This window comes from Phascolarctos cinereus, unplaced genomic scaffold (genome assembly GCF_003287225.1).
Source record: "Phascolarctos cinereus isolate Bilbo 61053 unplaced genomic scaffold, phaCin_HiC Scaffold_5;HRSCAF=322, whole genome shotgun sequence".
Lineage (NCBI taxonomy): Eukaryota > Metazoa > Chordata > Mammalia > Diprotodontia > Phascolarctidae > Phascolarctos > Phascolarctos cinereus.
Genome location: NW_027555958.1, coordinates 476573639 through 476598761, shown reverse-complemented (window position 1 = coordinate 476598761; position 25123 = coordinate 476573639). Strand labels below are relative to the sequence as shown.

Here is a 25123-nt window from a genome sequence, read left to right as displayed (position 1 = left end):
AATTTGGGAGGGCAGGATAACATGTAAATAATGACATACAACCATACGAGGAGATGGAAGGTAACCTTTGGGGGAAAGCCCTACTGACAGATGGGAGAACCAGGAAAGGCCTCCTGCAGAAAGTGGCCCCAAAGCTAGATCTTCTAGGAATCTGGTAATCCAGAAGGCAAACATGAGGCAGGAGAACATTCTACTTGGAGGGGAAGGTCAGTGCAAAGGCAAAGAGAAGAAGAGCAGAGTGTTGTTTATGAAGAATGGCAGGTGGGCCAGTATGGCTGCATGCTAGAGTGGTGGAGCGGATGGGGATGATGGGGAACAGGAAGGGGCCAGGCTACAAAGAGCTGCCAAGGCTTCACAGAGGACTTGAGACTGGATCCTGGAGGTTAGAGGGAGCTGTTACCACTGAGTGTGTGTGTGTGTGTGCATTTGTATATGTTTGGGTCTATATATAGATGTACGTGACTTTTTCCATCTGGGGGGCTCTATGTGTCTATGCATGTATGTCCACATGTGTTTATTTATGAATATGTATATGTGTAAGTCTGTGCATATATGTATGTGTGTGCATGTGTTTGGGAACATGATGTTGGTTGCATCAAGCCTTGGAACATTGCAAGACTTCTGGAAGAGATCAATAACCATTCCAAAGAGTCTTTGTCCTAAGAATTGAAATGGATGAAAAGGATGTGGATGAAAATGCCTATTGTCCAGATCATGACATTCAGTTAGAAGGTCAAAATATAGCTCTCATCTCCCATATGGAGCTCTGTCTCATACACACACATATAGATAGATAGATAAACATGGTGATAGATGAGTTTTATAGTTTTATTCACATGTGTATATACCTATACACATGCGTACACACACATATAGCTATCATCTGAACAAGTTGGTCCTAGAATTAATTATGCAGGAGGAGGAGAGTAGATTGGGTTATGTTTGGCAAATTGCATTGAATGGAGAGGCACTTGGTGAATGTAAATACCCCAATAGTTAATCAATAAACAAAGAAAGAGCCACAAAGGACAAGAGTGAAAGGTATTGTTCTGAAATTCATATTGAAGAAGATGAGCTAGTTGTGTGACAAGAGTGAGAGATAACTATTCACTCTCCCACGTGTTGCCTGACGTCCTAACAATGTCAGGAGAAAGCAAATAAAGGAGCCAGGATATCGGTTGGACAGTCTCTGGCAGAATGATGGCAGAATACGGACGAGCTCCACACAGATTGGTTAGGTAGCAGCCTGCTTTCTGGGAGAGAACATCTGCATGAGAGTTCTCAGGGGCTAAGTAATGGAAACAGGATTTGAATCCATGCCTCTGATTTCAACTGTAGTATAAAATAGAGCTTTAGAGATTGTCTTGTTGAACATTTTACATGTGAGGACACTGAACCTAAGAGAAGGCATCTGCCTTGGCCTGAGTCACAAAGCAAGTTAGGGGCAGAACCCATCCTTGAACTCAGGTCCTCCAGACTCTGAGGCCAAGTGGTATTGCCACCACAGCATCGTCCCTCCACTTGTTGATAAGTACTATTTTTAGAAGGACCTGGCTTTCCAATCAGGTGAATAATTTGTGTGCTAAGCCTTGATAGGGACTTAGTTCAGTGGGTTGAAGACAGATAATAATGTGTGTTTAATCCCACTCTGATCCAACAGGTTCAGTGGGTCTCTAACAGAGGAAATAGATCACTTCCTGCATTTGCGAGCTTGGTTTCAGATTTCCAATTTCATTACAAGGAGAATTGCTTTGGGTTGTCACTATTATGAGTGTCCCTTATGGAAGGATGGTGGGGGTGCCTGCTAGACTTGATTCCCACTGAAGATGCTGAAGTTTATAGCCATGGTGGGAAGCAGAGGAGAAAATGCTCTTTTTCTTCTTTCATGGCTTTTGGCTGGTCTCCAATCAGTTGGAAGGGGCTGGAGGGATTGTGTACCCAGGGGAGAGTTGAAGGTTTATGATCTGCCCCCAACTCCCTCCTCCTTTGTCTCCCCAGTCCAGGACACTCCAGCAAGGTGCTATGGAGCTCCAGTCTGCTTATGTATCTGGACAGACAGAAATGGCTTCACTTTAATGAGGACAGGTGGTATAACAGATAAAGAGCTGGCTTCAGAGCTAGGAAGATGTGGGTTCAAATCCTGCATTGAACACATACTGGTAGAACCTTAGCCAAGTCTTTTAACCACCACTGTATCCACTGTAGCATGCTTCCTTTCAAGGAGAGAGCGAGAGCATTCTCTTAATAGGAACTGCTCCCAACATCTTTTGGTTGTCTTGGACCCTTTATGGGGGTAGGTCCAATGAAGTGTACAGTCCCCTTCTTTTTCAGGAAACTACCTGATCCCATCCAACCCACACCATAAAATGAATCCCCATTACAATATAATAACAACAGCACTCATCCAAAGAATGCTCTAAGATTTTCAAATCAACATACATATACTAACTCATTTGATCCTCCCAACAATCTTAGGAGGAAGGTGCTATTATTATCCCCATTTTGCAGATGAAGAAGCTAAAGCAGGCATAAGTTAAATGACTTGCCCAGGGCCACACAGCTAGGAAGGGTCCCAGGAAGAATTTGAACTTAGGTCTTTTTGATTCCAAATCTCACACTCTATCCACTGCTTTACCTAGCTACCTTTAATACACCAGATAGTCAATGCTCTTTTGCCTGAAGACTTCCAGGAAGGGGGTAATCCACCATTTTGGAGGCTGCCCATCCATATCACTTTGGGGTACCTGTAATTGTTAGAAAGGTTTCCTTTAAAGGGTCAAGTCTCTTCTAAACTTCTTCCCACTGTTCCTCGTTCTGTCCTTGGGGGCCAGGCAGAGCCAAGCTCATCTCTTTTTCCCCTGACATCCCTTCACTTACAGCTATCTAGGTTCCCCTGGGTCCTGGCTCTTCAGTAAGCTAGGAGCCTTCCTTCTTCTGGGCTTTTGCACATTCCCCTGGTGTTAGCATCACACTGGGGCTGTCCATCTGTGATTCCTTACTTTCCACATAAACAGCCCATAGTACAGATTTTGTTCTCAAATCCTAGGAGATATATTTCCTTCATGGGTTTCAGATTTAATTAGTCACAGGAGATTTGTGTGGTTCAAACTTTCTAAATTCAAATTTAATTTAAAAAAAGAAATGCCAGTTGCTCATTTTTATCCAAGTTTTCCACAAAAAGGAATGCAGAATACAAAGTTTTCTCTAAGCACAACTAAAATCGCTTAAGGCTGCTCTCCTCCAGTTGGGCCCTCTGGGCTCTGCTCAGATTTCTAAGGTCTTGGACTCTGGGGCAAAGAGCAGACACAAAGAGTATAGTAGTGGGAGTGTTGCTGTGAAGGAGGCTGAAAGCAGCCACCCTGGTGTTACACTAGAGGAGAAATCCCCAAGTTCCCTGAGCGCTTCTGCTTTGGATGGCCCAGGGATGTGAAGGGGAGAGTAAGGAAAGGAGAAAGAATATCCTATTCTATCAGTTGTCATGTGCATATACACCAAAGCAAGATGGAAGAATTATCTAATCTAACTTTATATATGTCATTGTTAAGTGAGTGAATGAATAAATGAATGGGAAAAAAGCATTTATTAAGCACCTACTATATGCCAGGCACTATGCTATGCATTGGTGAAATTCCTACAAATGTGAGATAATCCCATTCCTCAGGAAGCTCACATTCTAAGGGGGATGGGGGATAGAACACAAATAGGGAAATGATCACTAAGGGAGGGAGGTTTGAACAAGAAAGTTGTAGCAATGGTGAATGGGGCCAGAAGGCCATGGACTGCCCCACTCCTTCCCATAGCAATTGCGGTGTGGATTTGATTACCATTCCCTGAACAACAATAAGACATTCGAGATGTAGAAACTGGGGTTGGTAGCTCAGAAGAACATGGGATATCATAGGGCAGCTGGCAAGATGCCCACCAGGTGGGAAGAATGACATCTTTGTTCATGAGGAAACTACAAGAGACCCTCCTCCTCCTCAGTGATTCTTACAGCCTAGTGTAGTGGACAGAACAGCTCCAGACATAGATTCACCAACATTCTAACCCTGCCTCAGAAACTTCCCAGTTGCATGATGCTCGACAAATCACTTAGCCTTTCTGTGCCCCAGCTTCCTCATCTGTAAAATGAGTGGAATGAGCCAGCCTCTGGGATCCCTTCTGGCTTTAAAGCTGAGACACCAAGACCACTTTCTTCTCGTCTTTGTTAGAGGAGCACATTGACAAATTAACAACAAGAATCCCCATGTCCTTTCCTATACGCATCTTACAACAAAGCCGTGGCAAATCTCATTACCAAAAGGAAATCCTAAAGAGTCTGTTCCAAAGTTCTGTTCTTCTCTGTCAGCAAGGCCTTTGCAAGGTCACTAACTGGAGGCAAGGAAGGCATGAGAACCATTATCAATATAACCGGGCTTCGTCTGAACTCCTGCAACATCCCAGATCTAGAGATAAAGATTTGAGAACAGCTCCAGGAAACCCCAGCAAGGTTCCCATATCCGTTTGGGGGCTGGAGGGGTAGCAACTATTTTCGTAGCTATATGTCAGCACAATTGGTTTCTCTTGTGAGCCTATGGATTTTATTTATGCATTTACGACCATTCTAAGGAGGTGTCCGTGGACTTCGTCAGACAGGCACATGGGCCATGAGACACAGCAAAGGTTAAAAAGACCTGCTCTAAGCCTCTTTCTCATTTAAAAAACATTATGAGAGTCTGACTAGGCTGAAAGTTACCAGGGAAGTAAACTTATTTAAAAACATAATTTTAAAAAGGAAAACAAAGTTAATTGTTTTTGATGGACCCATACTAGCTGGTTGTTATTATTCCTCTATGTCCCCACCCAAATCCTCAAAAACCCCACACATTGAGTAATAAACTTATCAAACTCATGGACCTTTGGTTTTGAGAATTTATCTTATTGCCACTTCCAGTTCTTCCATGTTAACCATTTTTCCATGTTCTTGTTGGTAGCAGGATCAGAAGCAATGCATGTGTTGAGTGCATTTATATTCCCTGAGAAATCTGTCATAGGCCTTCCTTTCAGGCCAGACAGGGGCCTTATCTATCCTGCTACCAACATTCTTCTTGTCTCCAACTGGAGGTGTTTCTTTTCTCCTTAGTGCTTCTCACCAGCCTCAGCTCATTCTATGCTTTAGAAAACCTGCCCTTATTTGCACAGGACTATAGTTTTTTTCTGCCTTCATCCTCATTATCTACCTTCATTTCCATATTCCTTGTGTCTTCATCAACAAGGTCACTGTGGCATCAACTTGGTCTCCATTGAGCTCCTTCTTTTCTTTCTCATAACAATCACTGGTGTTTGTATCTTCAAATGCCCATTCTTTAGAACATGACATCCTTATTGGGCTGACTTGGCAAGTAGAACTGAAGGCCATGGGATCCTCCATGCCCTTTTCTCTCAGTTATATAAAATCTAGATTCTTTACATCTTGGGTACATGTAAGACTTTGCCCTTTAGTCTAATCCTAAGATAGAGCTTTCAAGATTGTGCCTCATCCTTCCTTCTCCATAGTCTTCATTTCCTTCTTCCTTCATCTCTCCTTTAACTAAAGGCAGTAGGGGATGAAAGATGTGAGTATTATGGGGGTAAGGGGAACCAATTGTTCTGTTTCCCCCAACTAAGAGCCTTCATTTTTAATTTTTTTTCTTTAACTCATAGAATAGTAGAATCTCAGAGTTGGAAGAATCTTCAGCTGCCATCTATTTCAACCCAAAGCTAAATAGTAATTTCCCTGGGAAAAGCATATTCCACAAATGGTGTTCTAGCTTCTACTTCCTCATCTCTTTCTCCTTCAAGTGTCCTTACCTAATTTCTTTTCTTTTCTTTTCTTTTCTTTTCTTTTCTTTTCTTTTCTTTTCTTTTCTTTTTTTCTTTTCTTTTCTTTTCTTTTCTTTTCTTTTCTTTTTCTTTTTTCTTTCTTTCTTTTTTTTACTAAAATGGGAGAAACCATATGGGGTTTTGAGAAATACAGAATTATGTGGGATATTATTCCCTGGTGTGGTTGAGTGATCTCCACTGAGTAGAGGTCCAGTGGTCTTTAGTGGCTCATTGTGTCCACCAATTTTTATACTAACCTCTGGGAAACATATGGCTCCCTAGCAAAGACCATATACACAAGCCTTTCACATGGAGAGGAGACTTCCACTTACATATTTTGTGTCCTCCACTAAAATGGAAGTCCTCTGAGGACAAGAACTGCTTGTGCGTTTTGTTCACATCTTAAGCACTTGCTGTAGTGACTGGCACACAGTCAGTACTTCAGACATGGTGGTCATTGAATGGTCATTCACTCTCTGGCCAAGCAGCACATCTGATCCATCTTCCACAGGAAGGCCCATAATGAAGGGAGTGCCATATACCTCCCACCACCACTCCCAAGTCTACTCTGAACTGAACTCTCCCAATTGCCTCACATGGTCCTCCTATGGCATGAAGTTGTGGCCCTACATTGTAGCATGCTCTTTCCCTGCTGTCCATGCACTATCATGCTATTCCCCTAGAGGTCATGGGGGAGCGCAGTGAACAGAGTGCTGGACCTGGAGTCAAGAAGACCTGAGTTCAAATCATAAACTAAGAAAATAGGTGTAGTAGTTTGCAAACTTTAAACTGCTATATAAATGCTAGTTATTATTATCAGACTGTGAGCTCCTTGTAAAGAATATAGATATAGAAAAATACATGTATATATGCACACATATACACACATACATGTGCATATATATACACACATATATACATATTTGTATGTATGTGTATATGTATACACACACACTTACATAAATGTGTATGTGTTAATTGCCAGTCTTCGTATACCTAGCATATAACACAGTGCCTGGCACATAGAAGGCACTAAATAAATGTGTTTTTCCCCTCCTTCCTTCCTTCCTTCCTTCCTTCCTTCCTTCCTTCCTTCCTTCCTTCCTTCCTTCCTTCCTTCCTTCCTTCCTTCCTTCCTTCCCCACTGAAGATCTAAAGAGAGTATACTCCATTTTACCCACAGAACAACTAATATTCTGAGGGTTTGTGTTTTAATTCCCATGATAATGTAGATTCTTCCAAGTACAGTCTAGTGATTACATATGTGATGGGCATAATCCTGGGACAACCATTGCATACTAAATGCTGCCTCTCAGTGTGAAAGGTTTGTACATATGGTCTTTGCTAGGATGCCATATGTTTCTCAGAGGTTAGTACAGAAATTGGCATATTACAATGAGCTAATGAAGCCTACTGCCCCCCTACTCAATGGAAATCACTCAGCCATTCCAATGAACACCATCTCACATCATCCTACGTTTCTCATGACCTCATGTGCTTTCTTCTACCTTGGTTAAAAAAATTGTTAGGGACACTTGGGGGAGACAGGGATGGAGATGGTAAAAAATCAAACTCTGTGCTTCCTGCCCCAAAGAAGGGGGATCTGGGGCAATCACTATCCTTGTTTGCTTTATTCTTCTGCCAGTGGGAGACATCATATGTGGCTAAAGCAATAAATTAAATGGAATACGTGAGTGATAAATTCTAACAGCTCTGTTTAAGGAAGACATCAACTAAATGTAACTTATTCCCATTGTGTTCAGTTTCTGCAGATGACAGATTTAAAAAGAAACCATGTCCCAAATTGTCCCACAGAATAATTCTTTTTATAGAAGTCTTACTATATAAGGATTTTTGTTAACTCTCTGCTGTTTGTTTTAAAAGTTATCTGCATTTGTTAAGTGCTTATTGGGTACAAAGCCCTGGGGATAGAGGGTGTGTGTGTTTGTGTGTGTGTGTGTGTGTGTGTGTGTATACACATTCTGTACATATGCATTTCTGAATATATATAATGTTTGTAAAATGATTTATAAATTTAAAAGCATAATATAAATATTAAATATTATTAAGTGGGTGTACTATATATATATATAATATGCATATATATGTAATATATGTATATGTATATGTGTGTATGTAAATATATATGTATTTTCACACACACACACAGAGAAAAGTAAGACATTCCCTGCTGTCCAAGAGCTCAAATTCTAGTAGGGAGAGATAACACACAAAGGAAGTGTCAGGTGTGGCTAAGATTGAGGCATCCAATGGTCTTTAGGGTACAGCAAGTAGCAAAAAAGATGGTAACGCATTTTTTTTAGGCAATTGGGGTTAAATGACTTGCCCAGGGTCACACAGCTAGTAAGTGTCAAGTGTTTGGTCTAAGGCTGGGTTTGAACTCGGGTCCTCCTGACTTCAGGGCTGGTACTCTATCCACTGCACTACCTAGCTGCCTCTAATGAATCTTTTTGAATGCCATTTCTACTGACAATAAATATCACATCAGTTTATGATGTTGAAATGTCTGACAGTGCCAAAGATACTGGTGACAAGACTTTCTTTTCTGGGTTTTCAAAGATGCAGCTTTAGAATACAAACATCAATGTTGGTTCTCCTCTCCCCTCCCCTCCTCTCTTTTTCCTCTCCCCTCCCCTGCTCTTTCTCCCCCTATGTCTCTCTCCTCCTTTCCTTCTTTTCCCCTCTTTCTTTCTTCCTCTCCCCTCTCCTTCCTCTCCCCTCCCTTCCCCTCCCTTCTTCTTCCCCTCTTCCTCTCTCCTTCCTTCTTCTCCCTTTCCCTCTCTCTCTTCTTCTCTTCCCTCCTCCAAGTGAGGAATACCCTTCCACCAAGTGGAGACCAGTGACCAGCCTGCCACTGAATCTTCATTAAGGAGTCACCTGGGGGCACTAAGAGGCTAAATAATTTTCCCGGCATGTAGTCAGTTTGTGTCAGAGGTAGGTCTAGAACCCAGGTCTTCTGTATATCAAGGGTGACCTTCTATCTACTTCTCTGTAACTTTCCAAAACAAACTATTCTTCTCTTGTCATGACTCCTCTATGTGTATTGTCCCCATTTATCAAAATATAAGTCCGCCCAGGTCAGGGACTGTCTCTACTTTAGTATTCCTATGCCTAGTATCTAGCACTAAATTAATACTTCTTCCTTCCTTCATTTAAGCTTCCCACTGACTGTTGTAAATTACCAGAGAATAAAGTTAATGAATGAGATCCCAACATTTCTGAGAGCTCTTTTCTGTCGTACACCAGAGACTTTTTATTCAGTGTAGACACTGCTGTTTGATGCCTTCTGATCTGGAATATCAGGGCTGCGACCATAGCCAGGCATCCTCTAAAGATATGGAGGGGCCTCTCGATGACTGTTGCAGTTAATTAATATTTTAAATCAATAAACGACCGTAATGAATCGGCCAAGGAAGAGAAGGAGCTCGTTGTGCTTTAGCAAGCAACTTTCCCAATGCCGTTTTCCTCCTCTTCCACATTTTGCAGAATTTCCATTTGTATTAACGACTTATTACTTCTATTAAATATGCATTGTCCCTAAGGCCTGCTGTTTCTTCAGTGGAGACAGTCCTTTCTTCCTCCAGCCAATTATTTTAATTACTGGATAATAAGAAAAATCTTGCTTACTCTGCATGGACTTGACCATTTGGACTTATGCAAAGAAGGCTCTGACTCTGCATTCCAGGAGATCAGAGGTTTTCCAGAGATTGTGTGTCCTCTAGATATCTGATGCCTGGCACAAAGACAGACCAGTCATCGGGCCCCATTCCTGCTTGTGCTTTTGTCCCCATCCAAAAATAAATAGTGTTTTCTCATGTTTTTATTCTGGGTCCCTTGTTTGCTTCCATATAGAACTTCTAATGGGCTGGAGAATGGCTGGACATTTATTTGCAGCAATTCAGCACATGATGCTAAAATGGGTGGCAATGCCCATTTGGGAAATCCACCCCCTTTACAGTATTGTCTAGACTCACTTGTATTCTTCTGTCTCTTCCTGTATCCAGAAGAGCCAGGACTAGGGGTGTACAAGGTTGAAATCCACCTAATAATAATAACGAGCATTTATATTATACTGTAAGGTTTATGAATCACCTTACAAACATGACCCCACTTCAGCCTCATGACATCCCTGTGAGGCAGATGAGGGAACTGAGATAAATAGAGGTTAGGTGACTTGCCTTGGGTCACTCAGCCAGGAAGTGTATGAGGCCAGATTTGAACTCAGGTCATGCTTATTCCAGGCCTGTTACTACCTCCACTGCTGTACCAACTTCCTTTCTAATGGTGAAGGACCTTGCTTTCTTTCCATAAGATTAGTTGAAGGAACTAGGGCTATCTACCTTGTAGAAGACTGGTGTGGGTGAGGGTCATCACCATTGCCTTCATACATGTGGAGGGCTGTCCCATGGAAGCATGATTGGGGCTTGGTCTGTTTTTCCCCAGATAGCTAAACCAGGAACGTTGGGATTATACCTGCAAATTAGCAAAAGAAGGTTCAATACAAGGGAAAACTTCCAACTACTTGGAGCTCTTCCGAAGGAGAATGGTCTGTCTTGGATGGCAGCAGACCTGTTGAGAGACCTTGCAGTCAAGTGAGGACATTTTGTAGAAGCACCCATTTGGGGGTATGGTGGGTCTAGATAGCCATGAGGTCCCTTGGAACTCTGACAGACAGACAGAGTTTTTAACATAGTAATGCCCATGGTAGCTCTGTCACAGGGTTTTTTATGAGGTTGGCACTTTGTGAACTGCAAGGCACTGGAGAAATGCAACATTTTTTATTACCAAAGATAGTTTAGAAACTGACTTTGCAGGTGGTGAATATTCCTTCCTCTAGTTTTTGAGTCCATCAGTCAAAAAAATATCCTTTAGCTAATCTCATTTTTATTCCACTAATTAAAAATAAATGTAGGTTAGGGTGTGCTTAGGAAAGTGCATTCATCAGCAGGCCCTGGATGCCAGGTGGGGATTTGAATTCTGGAAGGCTAATTTAATTAGTGCCGGGACACCATATCAGCTGTTGTACCTCTTTACATCCAGGGTTCAAAGAGAAATGAGCAGCCTTGGCCCTCTTCATTTTAGATAATTTCCTAGAATGTGGGGTATCTAGGGAGGGAGGTGAGTTCTACTCCTCCCTCATGCCTCCCCTAGGGTGTTAACCCTTGCCTTGGCCAAACTTCATCTTTTGTGGATGGACTATGAGAAAGGACCACATTCCAAATGGCCCCTCCTGGTCTGTGGGGCTCTGGGAGTACAAAGCGACTGGTCAGGAAGGTTTCTTCAGTCTACGTGGCTGCGTGACTGAAAACAAGACTTAACTGGGAAGGAATTTGGCATTCAAAATCTGTTGGGTAATGGTTCCAATGGCGGCCCTACCTTCTCTATGTTGGGCATGTGGGTGGATGATGCCTGACTCTCTAATTGCCATCACTCACCTCCCTGCTTCTCTCCTCCTGCTTATCAGAGTCAGCGTCGTGCTTCTGCCAATCACTTGTTCTTTCTGACGAGGAAATAACAATGTAGGTGTTCTCTGACTCTTGCAGTTATTCCCAACCCTCCTTTATCATAATTAACAGGGAGAATATTATAAGATTTCCTCTGTTTTATTGGGAGGGGAGAGCTGGTGAACCATGCAGTAAACGTGTGCTTTGGAATAACAACCAGAGCTCGAAAGACCCAGAAAAGCTTCATCTATATTGTCCTTGCAGTTACTGCAGCAACTACTTCTCAGCTGCCCAGACACTAAAGAGAGAGAAAAGAATGCTCTTGGACCTAACATCTGTGCCCCCTAAAGTGATTCAGTGCCAGAAGAGACTATGGTTTTATCCATAGAAATGATGTTGAAGAAGATGCATTACCATCTTTATTGACAATGGACATTTCCCATCATGCTGTGCCTCTTGGACTTCTCCATCACATCCCTGAGACCTCTTCATCCTGGAAGATCACAACAGCCTTGGAACTCCCAGATTCACATCTCTGAAGTACCCACTGCCATGTTGTGGGGGGTGAGGGCTTCCCTTCTTAGAACCTCTATTTAAGGCCAGTCATATCTTTATGTACCATACTATCTCCTCTTCTATGTATGTTGTCTCCCCCAAATAGAACCTGAGCTCCATGAGAGTAAGAGACCATCTTGTTTTTGTAATTGTATTCCCAAACTTTGGCACATGGAAAGCAGAAATTAAGTGTTTGTTCAGCCATCTGCCCAACCATACATCCACTTACCCATGCATCCATCTTATTCAAGCCTCCTAATAAATTTGTGATGGTGCCTACTGGAGATAGTGTCACTAGTTTATAGGTGAGGAAACTGAGACTCGGATAATTAAACGATTTGCCCATAATGACACAATCGTCAAAGGTGGGACTTAAAATCCATGTACAAGGTGCTATTTATCACATTACTTTTTTGTGGTCCTAACTTTGCATTTTTTCCTCCTCGGTTGTAATCACTGCACAACTACTTACCTTCTTTTTAGTGGCTGAGATGCTAAGTTCTGCTTATTTTCTGTTTTCAGCAGACAACTGAAACCTGCTTTCTCAGGTTCTCATTATAGCCAGGCTAGAGTTACTGAAGCTGTCTCCTCCTGATGGACTGAAATTTTCCCAGCAGCTTCAGTGTAAAGAGAATGTTTTTCTTTCCAATTAAGATCACTGTAGCTTATCTAGACAAGGTATCAAACATTGGACCGGAAATGAGAAGGCCAGTTCACTTCCACCTCCACTTCATGACTATAGTCAAGTCACACTACCTTCTCTGAGCCTCAGTTTCCTCATTTGTAAAATGAGGATAATGATCCTTGTACTAGCTACCTTATAGTGTTGTTTCAGGGATCGTAGGTTGAGAGTGATAAAGGACCTTAGACTTCATCCAGTCCTAATCCTTCTTTTACAGACATTGGCACTTAGACCCAGAGAGCTCAAGGTAAGAGGCAGCTGGGGGTACAGTGGATAAGTAGCTGGGCTTGGAGGCAGGGAGAACTGAGTTCAAATCTGCTTTCACATACCTCCTCGTTGTGTAATCCTGAGCAAGTCACTGAAGTCTGCCTCAGTGTCCTCACCTGTAAAAAGGATCACAACAGTACCTACCTTGCAGGGTGGTAGGGAGGATAAGATCATATTTGTAAAGTGATTAGTATAGTACCTGACATACAGTCAGCGCCATATGAGTACTTGTTCATTCCCTTTTCCCACCAAGTGACTTGCCCAGGGTCATGCAGCTAATAAATGACTGAGGCCAGATGGAAACCCAACTGCTCCTGATGCCATGTAAAGTCCTCTAACTATGAAACCATGTTACTTTTTGGGGACACTAAACTTGTAATTGACAATGTCTACATACTTTTTGATGAAATTTTAAAAAAACATTCATTCTGAAATATGAATTTAAACAAATCATATAAAACAATAATAACTAATCCATTCAAAATGTTGCACATTTTCTTTCTAGAAAGCCATTAAAGAATTGGCCTTTGAATTTGGAAAATGGGTTCAGGTCCTGTCTCTGCCCCACATAGACAAGTCCCTCCCCTGCTCCAGCCCCCTCAAAGGCTACAGCTTTAAGAATTGGTGGCAATCTGCACAAGTAGATGGAGTACTCTACACTAATTAAATATTAATGATATTAACTATAACTAGCATTGGTATAGCACTTTATGGCTTGTAAAGAGCTCTTACAAATATTACCTTACTGTAACCTCACAAGAAACTTGGGATGTGGGTACTGTTATTATCCCCATTTTACAGATGACAAAACTAAGACAGAGGTAAGGTGACTTGCTGAGTATCACACAGCTAATAAGTGTCCGAGGCCAGATTTGAACTTGGGTCTTCCTGATTTTAGGTCTTGTGCTCTATCCACTTGGCTACCTGGCTGACTTAGATAACAGATTCAGTCAAAAAAGTGCATATGCATTTAACACATCTCTTCCTTATCCAAGATTTCATCGACCATGGATATTTGTGGACTTTTATGCGGTACTCTCAATTTTTTTTGCACACTAAAAATGGCTTCTTGTCTTATAAAGTCCCTTCCAGCTTTTAGAGATTATGATTTGTTTTACTATTTTTTAAATGTTTATTAATAACTTGTACTTTACATTATCTTCATTTCATAATCATAATCATGTTAATATCAACTAGCATTCACACAAGTGCTTTGTAATTTGCAAACCACTTTACACGTTTTGCCTTATTTGACCTTCACAGCAACTCTATAAAATAGGGGCTACTATTATCCCCATTATATAAATGACAAAACTGAGGCTGAAAGCGGTTAAGTGACTTGTGCAAGGTCACACAGCTAGTAAGTGTGAGAGAATGAGTCTTGTTAGGGAGGAAGGAAGACCATTTTCTGGTCAACATTCCTGTGCCAATATTTGGCACCAAAGAGGAAAGATAGATTGTGTCCCTTTGGTTAACAAATCTCCAACAGAACAAATCCATTTAGTCATGAATTCATCCCTTTTGTGTTAAACAATCTCTCATCTGTTTTAACATTCATTTTTTGGATATGAAATAACTTACAATTATCTAGGATATGTAGCCATGACATGGTGGATGGAGAGCTGGCTTTTCTGGGCTCTGATCCAGAAAGATCTGGGTTCATGTCCTGCCTCCAACACATCCTGGTTCTGTGACCCAGGAAAGGTCCTTTAGCTTCCTAGGGCCAGCTAGGTGGCACAGTGAATAGATTATTGGACCTGGATAAGGAAGACCTGAGTTCAAATCTGCCCTCAGGTGATTTATTACCTGTTACTTGCTGTTTGCTGAGTCTCTTCATTCATGAAATGGAGATAATAGATGTGGAGAATCACACCTACTTCCCAGAGCCATTGTGAAAATCAACAGAAGTCTTTCCAAAGTGCTTTACAAACCTTAAAGTGCTATAGAGATACTAGCTATTACTCTTACTAGTACTGCAGACAATTTTCTGGCACTAAAAGTTGCAGAGAGCCTACCGGCGTTGTTAGAGGGACTTTCCTGTCCTGGGAATTACCCAGGCTGACGGTCCAGTCCCAGTCCTGATTGTATAGATGGAGCACGTTCCATTGGCAAAGCAGGCTTCAATCATCCTATCAGCCCCATACAGTATAAGAGGATCGCAGAGAGGCCTGTAGTCTAGACCAACTAGTCCAGCCCATCCCTATAACACCACACCCGATAAATGGCTGGCCAATCTCTGCTTGCAGACCTGGAGGGAGGGGGAGCTTCCTGAGGCTGCCTGTTCCACCTGAGGCTATAATGGTTAGGTAGCTTTTCTTTATTTACAGGAAGCCTAAATTGGTTTCTCTGTCTTGTCTCCCATTACTCTTAATTCTGTTTTCTGAACTCGAGGAGACTGTGGCTTATTATAAATTGCTCTCCAAGTACTCTGGGTAGCAGCCGACTGGACCACTTGCACTGTCCCCCCTCCATACATAGCATTCCCCTCCTCTCTCCCTCCCCTGTGTGGGCACCTCCCCTCCCACCTTCTCCCCTCTTTTCAGCTCGCTTTTGTACACTGTCCTCTCCCATTAGAATGGAAGCCCTTTGAGGGCAGGGAATGTTTTTGCCTTTTGCTTATACGTCTATCCTTAGCTCTTAGTCCAGTGCCTGGCACATATAAGTGCTTAGTAAATGCTTGATGTCTGCCTGCTCAAAGAGCAGGTTGGAATCCAGTCTAAATGGATGAGCCTAGAATGCTTTACGGACCCACATAGCCTTCTCTTCTCTGCCTAAAGACTGGGCTCCTTCAAATGATCCTCAAAGGGCATGGTCTCCACACTTCTATCCGTTCTAATCACTCTCCTCTATGTGAATTTTAATCCAATGCAATGGGCATTTGTGCACAAGACACTGGCTAGTTTTGGAAAGTGTGAAGATACAAAAAACTGCTCCAACCCTCAGAGAATTGACCTTCCCCTGGGGGGATGTAACTTGTAAATAGATAAATATGTACAGGAAATTTTGAGGAATAGTAGGGATTCTAGGAGGTAGAGGTAGAGGGAGGGTGAAAAGATGGAAATACTGGAGGCTGGAAAAGGAGAGTGGGACCAGGAAAGGACAACAAATTGTCTGGAAAGAGGAAAACATTGGCTCAAGCCCGGAAAGGAAAAATGGACCCAGACTGGGGGGGGGGGGCTCACCAACCCCTGCAGCAATTTATCTACCCTGGGCTCCAATGAGGATTCAACTGTTCCAGGGGTCAGTTAGTTGGGGAATTAAGAAACCTTAATATAATGGAAACAGCCCTGGGCTTATAGTTAGAAGGCCTGAGTTCTAATCCTATTTCTACCAATTTCTAGAATTGCAGAATTGCAAAATCAGAAAGGACTTTATCCTCCTTTACACTCCCCAAAGAAGACTTTCCATAACACATCTAGCAAATAGTCATCTAGACTTTGGTTAAAGACATTAAGTGAAGAAGTCCACCCATGACCTACAGAGGCAGATCTTTGAGGACAGCATTAATGTTATAATCTGGGTGAGCTTGTACAGATTACCCAAATCCCCTGAGCTTAGCTTGCTCACCTGTAAAATAAAAAGATTGGATTAGTTAAACTCTAGAGTCTCATCTAGCTATCAATCCTATAATCCCATGAAAGGAACAGAAAAGCCTGGAATTGCTGAGAGGTACACCATCATGAGAGGTAGTCTGTATTGTGGATGGTGCCTAAATCAGAGACCACCATGATTTCAGAAACTGAATGTGCATGTGGTTCTGATTTTGGAGAGCAGAGAAGCAAAAGCTTGGATTTGACCCCGTTCCAGAGAAGCAAGATCGCCATGGTAAAAGGTCAAATGTAGAGTTTAAGCCCTTCTCTGCCACTGCCTGGCTTAATGACTTTGGGTAAATTATCATAGACAAGGTTATGAGAATTATTACCATAAGTGAAGATAAATTGGAGGCCCCCAAATATGATCTGGAAATGTAAAGCCACAAGGTGGATGCAGACTGTATGTAGGTTCTAGTCTATCCCCAATGATGACTTGCATATAAAGAAGAATGAAGAGTGTCATTAGAGGTGTGCATCTCCCCAAATGGAAGGGGCTGGTCAGGCAGTGGGCATTGGGGATAGAAGCTGCCAGCACACAGGAGGCCTCCCTCCAGGGACCCTGTGTAGAACTCCCAGATGTGCATGGTGGGGAGTAGCCATGAGCTTTATCAGGGGAGGGCAGAGGTAGAAGCCATTTATGAACCAGGACCAGAGACTCAGAGCTGGAAAGACCAGAGAGGTCTTTCCACATCCTACAGTTTACTGGTGAGAAAGCAGAGACACTGAAATTAAGTGACTTGGCCAGAGGCATACAGCTGCTAAGTAGCTGAGCCAGGATTCGAATCCAGATCATCCCCAGTCCATGTGCTCTACCCACAATTCTCTGCTGTGTCCTTGAGGCTCCCTTGTCTCCTGTAGTTGTAGGCTTTGTTGTGATGACAACAAAGGAAAACAAAGGAGACCCGGGCCAGGAGGCCAGAGGACACACAGCTCTTGGGCCAATTCCAATCTGAGGCTTCTGTTCAGATAGAGCCCATGGTCTTAGTCCTATGTCCATTCCATAAAGATTGCTCCCCAAGAAAAAGGGAGAAATCCGCACTCCCTTCACTTTTCTTCCTGACTTTTGAGTCCATTGCTCAGCCTTTCCCAAGCAGAACAAGGGTATGCTCTGGTCCAAATGGCTGGGGTAATGTCATTCCTTCACCCCCTTTGCCATAAGCACTGACTCCCCCTACAACTTCTCTCCTTTTTTCCCAGGAAAATGGCAGCCCTGGAAATAATTTAACCTAAAACCTCCCTCAGTTGGAATATCTCTCTCTTGGTGCTGCTGTAATTTGGCTTACAATTATAGCTAATTGAACAGCTTCAAAGTAAGCCTCATGTTGCCATGCACATGAAAAAAAAAAAAGGCTAATGTGCTAAGCATGCAAAAACATGATCCTAAAAGTTCATTTTTACCAGCAGACGGGGAAGCAATTAGTGGGACATTTTTTAGAAAAGAAAAAAAAATCATGAAAAGAGAAGTCTGGAGATGATCTAGGTGCCCTATTTTGGGGGCTCTAATGAGAGAAAAGGGAGCCCCACAGGTGGCATTGGTGCTTGCAAAGGTTCCCACCCTGAGGAATCAAGACCCATTAGTCTCATTATTTGCAGATACTTGACAAGACTAGAGAGGAAGGGAACCAGCCACACATGAGGAGATAGGGAATGAAGAGAAGAGGTGGCTAATGAGATGAAACAAGAAAGGGGCTCAGAAAATCTGCCATGTAGATATTTTTTTTTAAATCTTGCTCGAATGGTTGTTCCCAGAAACAAACAGCACACTCTGAATATGCCATCAGTCAGTTCATTAGAAACCTGGGAGGATCCCAGCCTTGCCCTAACACACTCCTGATTAGACGCCCATTATGCCTTACACACACTAAATCTTTTAGTTAAAATTGTTCAGTGATTCTCCCCACTTCGTTAGGTATTCATTTCAACTCATAAACTCTTCATCTGTTGAATTACCAAATAAATTAAACCATAAACCCTCTTACTCTTGAATGTGGCTCATTTCCTAAAGGAGCTGAAAGGGAAGGGAAAGGGTGCAGGGCCAGAGGGCACAGATATTTCTTGTCCCATCATCTCTCTTCTTCCTCTACTTGTTCTAGCCATAAATACCATCTTACTAACCCTATCAATTATTTATACATTATATCAATTGATCCTCACAACCTGTAAAGCAGGTGCTGCTTACAGATTTCACAGATGAGAAAACTGAGTCTCAAACTGAGGTTAAGTGATTTGCCCAAGGTCATGCAGCTAGTGAGTCTGAGGCAGGATTTGAATTTAGATCTTCCCTAATCCAAGTCCAACATTCATTCCACGATCCCAGTTCTGGCCTTATCCATCCTATCATTCACCTCTGGTAACTGGTAAGTTCTGGTTTCTTCAAAGGTACTGTAGGGAATCACTAAGTGGGATGTAGGGTGTCTGACTCCATAATGGGAGTAGGGGATGCAGAGGGCAGAGGCTAAGAAAGGACAAAGTTAGGTTGAAGCTCCACGGCTTGAATATCCACATCTGGACCCACCGCAGACTCTCACTCAGCTCATCAAAGGAAGGGGGAGAGACATTCAGGGTCCTTAGTGATGGGAGTGCTGCTCCAGCTATTGGGGAGGCCAGTGCAGTCCCTCTCAGGGAAGCCCCAGTGATGCTGCCATCACCTGGATTGGCTGACTTTTCCTACCTCTCTAGAGGCTGCTTTTCCCAAGCTGATCCACCCCCCCACACACACACTCACACTTAGTGATAAAATAACCTGGGGCCATGGCAACTTTGCTTTTTACAAACACTTCAACAACTGTATTTCACTGGGATTGTTTTCTTTGTGATTCTAGGTATTTTATCTTGTATACTTAAGGATAGTATTGTGAGAAGGCTCCATTGCCAAAAGGGTACAGAGCACACAAGAAGATTTAAATTGTGCCTGTCCCTGTGCTCCATTGAATCCTCGTCCTCAACGCCTCCCGCAGTGGGCTTTGAGCCCCTAGCTCTTCTGACTGCCCCAAACCAGAAGCAGCAAATGTATTGAGTAGGTTAAGGCATTGGGCTGCGTGCTTTTCAATTAAACAACAACAGTGACAATAACAACCTTCGTTGGTAGGACATGAAGACTCTGTCCTTCACATGGATGCATCTTCTTGGGTCTCAGTCATGGACCCTTACCCAGGACATGCCTCTCATCCCTTGGTCTTTGCATAGCCATACTGCTTGCCTAAGAGTCTCTCCAGAACCCCTGACTTCTTTGGAGACTCAGCTCATACACTGCCTTCTGCTTTTCCCTTTCCTTCCTTTCTCTAAGTCCCTTCCCCTCTAAGATTACCTCCCACCTCCTGTCAAGTCTGGATACTCCAATGTACACACATTCTGCTTCTCCCTTGGAAATGTGAGCCCAGGGCAGGTACTCTCCTCTCACAGAGTTAGGCCAGTGGCAGGGTCACTTAGTGATGGGTCTTTGGACATGAGATGGCAGGCTTTGACCGAGGCCTCAGAAATTCAAGCCAGGGGCTGAGAGCTCAGGCAGCTGGGCTGCTGGAATGGATGCTTCTGCTTGGCTCCCCTCTCCCCCCCTTCTGTTCACCTGCCCAGATGGGGAGCCCTGGGCTTCCTGAAAGGCCCAGCTCAAGGGCCGCCTCTGACCAGAGGCCTTTCCTAGGAACCTGCTGTACGGGACTTCCCTGGACTTGCCACTGAGCCTCCTCATCTGTAAAATGGGAGCTCCTCGTTGCAGAGGCTGTGACTCACCCAACTCACAAGTGATGAGCAGCAGAGGCAGGAAGGAGGCCCACCAGGTTCTCCAACTCCAAGTCCATCATACCATACTTCATGACTCCCTGCCCCCTGTGTTTCTTTGTACATATTTCTTGTTTGGGGGGTTTGTGTTGGCCTCTCCCTACTCCCCCTCCACTCCACAGAATATCTGGAAGCATTACAGAAGGGGCTTGGCATGGTGGACACCCTGCCCAGCTCCAAATCTGTGGTCTTGGACCAATGGTCTTGACTTTCCACTCTTGCCTGGGAAGTGGGCAGCAGCATTCCTCACTAGCGTGCCATGTAATTGTGCTGTCCACTGTACGGAGGAGAGGGATTTGGGTCCATGAATCTAATCATGGACTTGGAGGTCACGAGCCATTTAATGATGGTCTTTACATCTCCAGTGTCTTGCACATCGTAGGTACTTAATACAAATTTGTTGTCTTGAATTAAATTGATGACAAAAATAACCTTAAATAAGTAAGATGCCATTTCTGGGCAAAGCTCTAGAGGATGGATGCATCTTTTTTTTTTAATCTACCTGTCTTCCTTCCTTCCTTCCTTTTTTCCTCTCTCCCTAGATCTTTTTCCCCTCTCCCTCTTTCCCCCCTCCCTCTCCCCTCTCAATTCAAGTGTCTTAACTGCAAAAGGCCTGTTGTCAAAATGCACAAACCTGCACTCAGTTCAATGTGTTTCTAAAAATACTTAACCCAAACCCCCCCAAAAAAATGAGAAGAGAGAGAAATGGGAGAGAGAGAGAGAGAGAGAGAGAGAGAGAGAGAGAGAGAGAGAGAGAGAGAGAGAGAGAGAGAGGAGAGCAATATTCTGAGAAAATAACAACCAATTCTCAAAGCCATGTTTCTCCACAGTTCAGCTCAGAAACAAGCTTGCTAGCTTAATGACAACATGTGACCGTTCTGGACTGCAATACTGTCTCCAAATAATACTATGAAATAATGAATATAGTGATTAACTTAGTGTTAGTTTACAAAATTAAAAACAATTTTTCAACCTCCATTTCTTGCTTCATTCTTTTGCATTTTAATATTTTCGACATAAATCCACAGCCCAATTTGTGGCTGAAAATTACACAGAATCAGTAAATAAGCAAAGCCATTTAAAGTGATCTCTCGGGAGGAACTCTCCCACTGTAATTGGAAGCCTGGCTGCCCAGGAGGTGTGAGATGGTCGGTGGGGAGTCAGTATCTCCTCAGGTAGATGCCTGGCTGGTCAGCTGCTGTTCTCCAAGCTGCCCCCATGGTGGGTGGTCTGGAAGGGCATCGGGCTCATGGGGTCTGACACGTAGCCTGCAAAGAGAGCCTAAGTTCAGCTGGAATTCATGACTCTGTTTACCTCCACCACTCACTTTCCTTTTACAGCACAGCCTGGAGCCAACCATGACAAGAACGTGGTTTCCATGATAAGTAAGCTGTTTATTTACCAATTTCTCTCCAGCACATCTACAGAATTTGGTCAGCAGCTGCTGGTGCACCATTACTGAAAGGAAAATTAAGCTTAAATGTTATCACTTAGGAAGTAAGCAGAGTTGAAGGGAAATTGGAATGTTGGGTATTTGGCTTTCACCCATGCACACAAATACTGCCCAAGGAGCCTTGATACTTAACTTGTATAGTTTTAATATTTATTTGGGATCACAGAATCATGGCTCCAGGGCTGAAAGAACCAGAGAGGTTATCTGGGCAAACCCTCTCATTTTTCATAGGAAGAAACCAAGGCCCAGAGATGGTAAGGGACTGGCCCAAAGTTGCCCAGACATGAAATGGCAGAGATAGGCTTGGACAAAGGGTCCAGGTTCAGCCTATTCTCCTTGGACCTTTGTTCCCTCATGGGAGAAGGGACTCCAGCTTCTGTTTTTGTATCTTCAGTACTCAGCACAGTGCCTGGCACATAGTAGACACACAGTAAATGTTTGCTGACTGATTGAGGAAGGAGAGGATGATTTTCTTTCTTTCCTCTTACAAAGACTGTAAAGTTAGCAATCATCAGAACCAGCCTTTCAAAAAGATGAGATCATTAGTGATCACAGCTGACATTGCCATTGTCCTTATCATTCTCATTTGAGCCTCCAAATAGCCCACTTCCCAGTAGGTGCTGCAAGTAAGATTATAGATAAGAACATTGAAATTCAGAGAGGTTTCAGTTTTGCTCGAGGTCACACAGCTAGGGTAGAAGGTTTTCTCCATTAATACAGATCAACATGTCCCATAATTTGGAGTTGCCTGGGGGCAATGAAGAGATTTGGTGTTCTGTCCATGGGTACTAGTCTGAAATCATCAGAGGCAGAATCTGAACACAAATCTTCCTAAATCCACACCAAATACTTCAATCCCTAAACCATGCTGCTTTTTATTTTCTGCTTGGAGAATCTTTCCCCACTTTGGAAGGTCCAGAACTCAACTTTATGCTGCACGTCAGAGTCTATTGACTTCTACCATGCATCCCTTGCAAGTGGTCATGCAGTCTCCTCTTAAGTCCCCCAGTGAGGGGAGGACATCCATGACCTGCTGAGGAGCCCCATCCCTCTTTTGGACAGTTCTCAAACACAGCACACTCTGACCATCCAAGCAGATTTCTCCCCAACCCAAAAAAGGAACTCATTCCTCAGGACAATGTGGCCAATAATGAGAGCCCAGGCTACCCTGGGCAGAAGTGCAATTGTTTATTAGAAATGGTATTTCCTGAGCTGAGATGTGAATGCCAACCACCAGCCTTTACCTCATTGGTCAACAGTCATTGCTGCTCAGCTGCCCTCATCCAGGACTGCCAAGTTTACAAGTCCAACCCACTCCCCTAAATTCTCAAGACACATAGTAATGGGTGAGAAGACCTACTTTCATCAAGAGAGATCCCTGTCAAAATCATTGAGGCAGATCATGAGATAGACTTGGAACTCATGCAGCTCATGGGAAAGCCTCTGCCCACTGGACTCCTAGCAGCCTTCATCACTTTCCTCTTAGGTGCAAGTTGAAAAGACAAAGTCAGGCTAGGCAATGTGTGTGTGTGTGTGTGTGTGTGTGTGTGTGTGTGAGTGTGTGTGAGAGGGTTTATGTGAGTATGTATGTGTGTATGTGTATGTGAAGGTTTATATATGTGAGTGTGCATGAGTGTATGTATGTGTGTGAGTGAGTTGTGATGGTTTATGTATGTGAGTATGTATGAGTGTGTGTGTGTGTATTGTTAGGGGATGGTGTGGAATGAAGAACATGTTTCAAAATACATGGCTCAGTGGCTAGAGTGCTTGGACCTGGAGTTAAGAAGACCTGAGTTCAAATTCAGCCTCATACCTTAAGGGTTGTAGGACCCAAAGCTAGTCACCTAACTATACTCTGCCTCATCTTCCTCATTTGTAAAATAGGGAGAAAATTCATAGCAGTTGCTTTCCCAGGTTGTTTTGAAGATAAAATGAGACACAATTTATAAAGTACTCTGTAAACCTCAGAGCACTCTGTAAATGCTAACCAAATTAAATAGTGTCATATTTTTTCAGAATGGGCAAAAACAAATGCATGTATATTCGAAAAATGAAAACAAAGTGAAATTATGGCCCCTGAGGCAGGCCCGATTCTCTCAGACCGTCTGCTGAGCTGCTTCCCAGTTGGTTTAAGTCCTCTCCTGCCTATAATAGAACCCCTGGTGGTCCCGTGGAAACTTCCTAGGTCTGTGTTGTGTCCTGGTCTACACTTTCCCCATGGGATTCGAGTGAAAACCAGAGAGAGGGAGCATATGACCACCAAAGAACGGGAGGGCCTTCTTTCTGTGCCCAGACCAGGGACCAAGCTCAGGGTGGCACTGAAGCCAGAGGAAGAGCAGAAGGTAACACCAAAAGGTCTACCAGCAATGAGGCCTGGGAACCATTCAGCCATAGAAGGAGGTGACTGAAATTGGACCTAGGTATTGGTGGCAGTGTGTTCTCTCCTCAACGAGGGGATCATAACTCTACCAATCATTTTAGATGATGCTTTACAATTTGCAAAGGGTTTTACAGATGAGGAAACCGAGTCTGAAGGATGTTAAGCGACCTTCCTAGGCTCAGCAGCTAGTAAGTGTCTCTGGGGATGGATTAGAACTGGAGACTTTCTAACTCCAAAGTTCAGCCTTCTATCTACTGCCCCACTTCAGATCTGGAAGAGCGTTTGGAGATCACTGGCTTCAAACACCTCATTGGACAGACAAGGAAACTGCATTTCAGAAAAGCTAAGTGATTTGGCCTAGGTCACCTAGGTAATCTATGTGAAACCCAGACCCCTCGATTCTAAATCTAACACTCTTTCCACTCTACCCTCACTTCCTTGACATTGAACTTTGGAAGGAAAGATTTGTAGGGGTCAGATCTGGAAGAGGGCCAAAGGTGTAGAGACCTTGAAAGTCCATCAGCAGAAGAGACAACAGATATGTTGAGGGAGCCTCTCCAGGAAGATCCTCAAGTGTCACTGGAATCCTAGATTTGTAGTCAGGAATGCTCAAGTTCAGATCCTGGCTCTGATACTTACTAGGGGTACAATCCTGGGCAATTTACTTCATCTTTCATTCTCAGTTCCCTCATCTGTAAAATGGGGATAATAATAGCACTTACATCCTTGGGTTGTTGTTAAGATAAAATAGGACCATATTTGTAAAGTACTTTGCGAACCTTAAACACTATATAAGGGCTAGCTGTTATTACTACTACTATTACTCTTACTATTGTTATTATTATCCCAGGGTTTCTACCTCTGGAAGCCTGTCACCTGGCAAGAGAGCTTCCCCTAGCCCACGTTAGCTCATGGCAAGAAGGCACAGGCTGACTGCAGTGCTTAGCATAATGTGAAGAATCTTGTATCAATTTCAAATGAGATAATATTTTGTGCAATGCTTAGTATAGTACCTAGCACACAGTAGGCACTCAATACATGCTTATTTCCTTTCCTCTTCCACTCCCTTACAGTAGAAAACATACTGGATTAGTAATTCCCCATTCTTCC

At 43.2% G+C, this 25123-nt stretch overlaps 1 protein-coding gene across 1 annotated transcript in view; it reads right to left on the bottom strand.

The window, feature by feature from the left end:
• Positions 1 to 21167: 21167 nt before the first annotated feature.
• TNNI3K (TNNI3 interacting kinase) overlaps positions 21168 to 25123 on the bottom strand; it is a 340568-nt gene continuing 336612 nt past the window's right edge. The window contains exon 25 of the mRNA XM_020968575.2: positions 21168 to 21448. Within this exon, the coding sequence (XP_020824234.1) occupies positions 21372 to 21448 (77 nt within the window). The 3' untranslated portion in view covers positions 21168 to 21371. The remainder of the gene's footprint in view (positions 21449 to 25123) is intronic.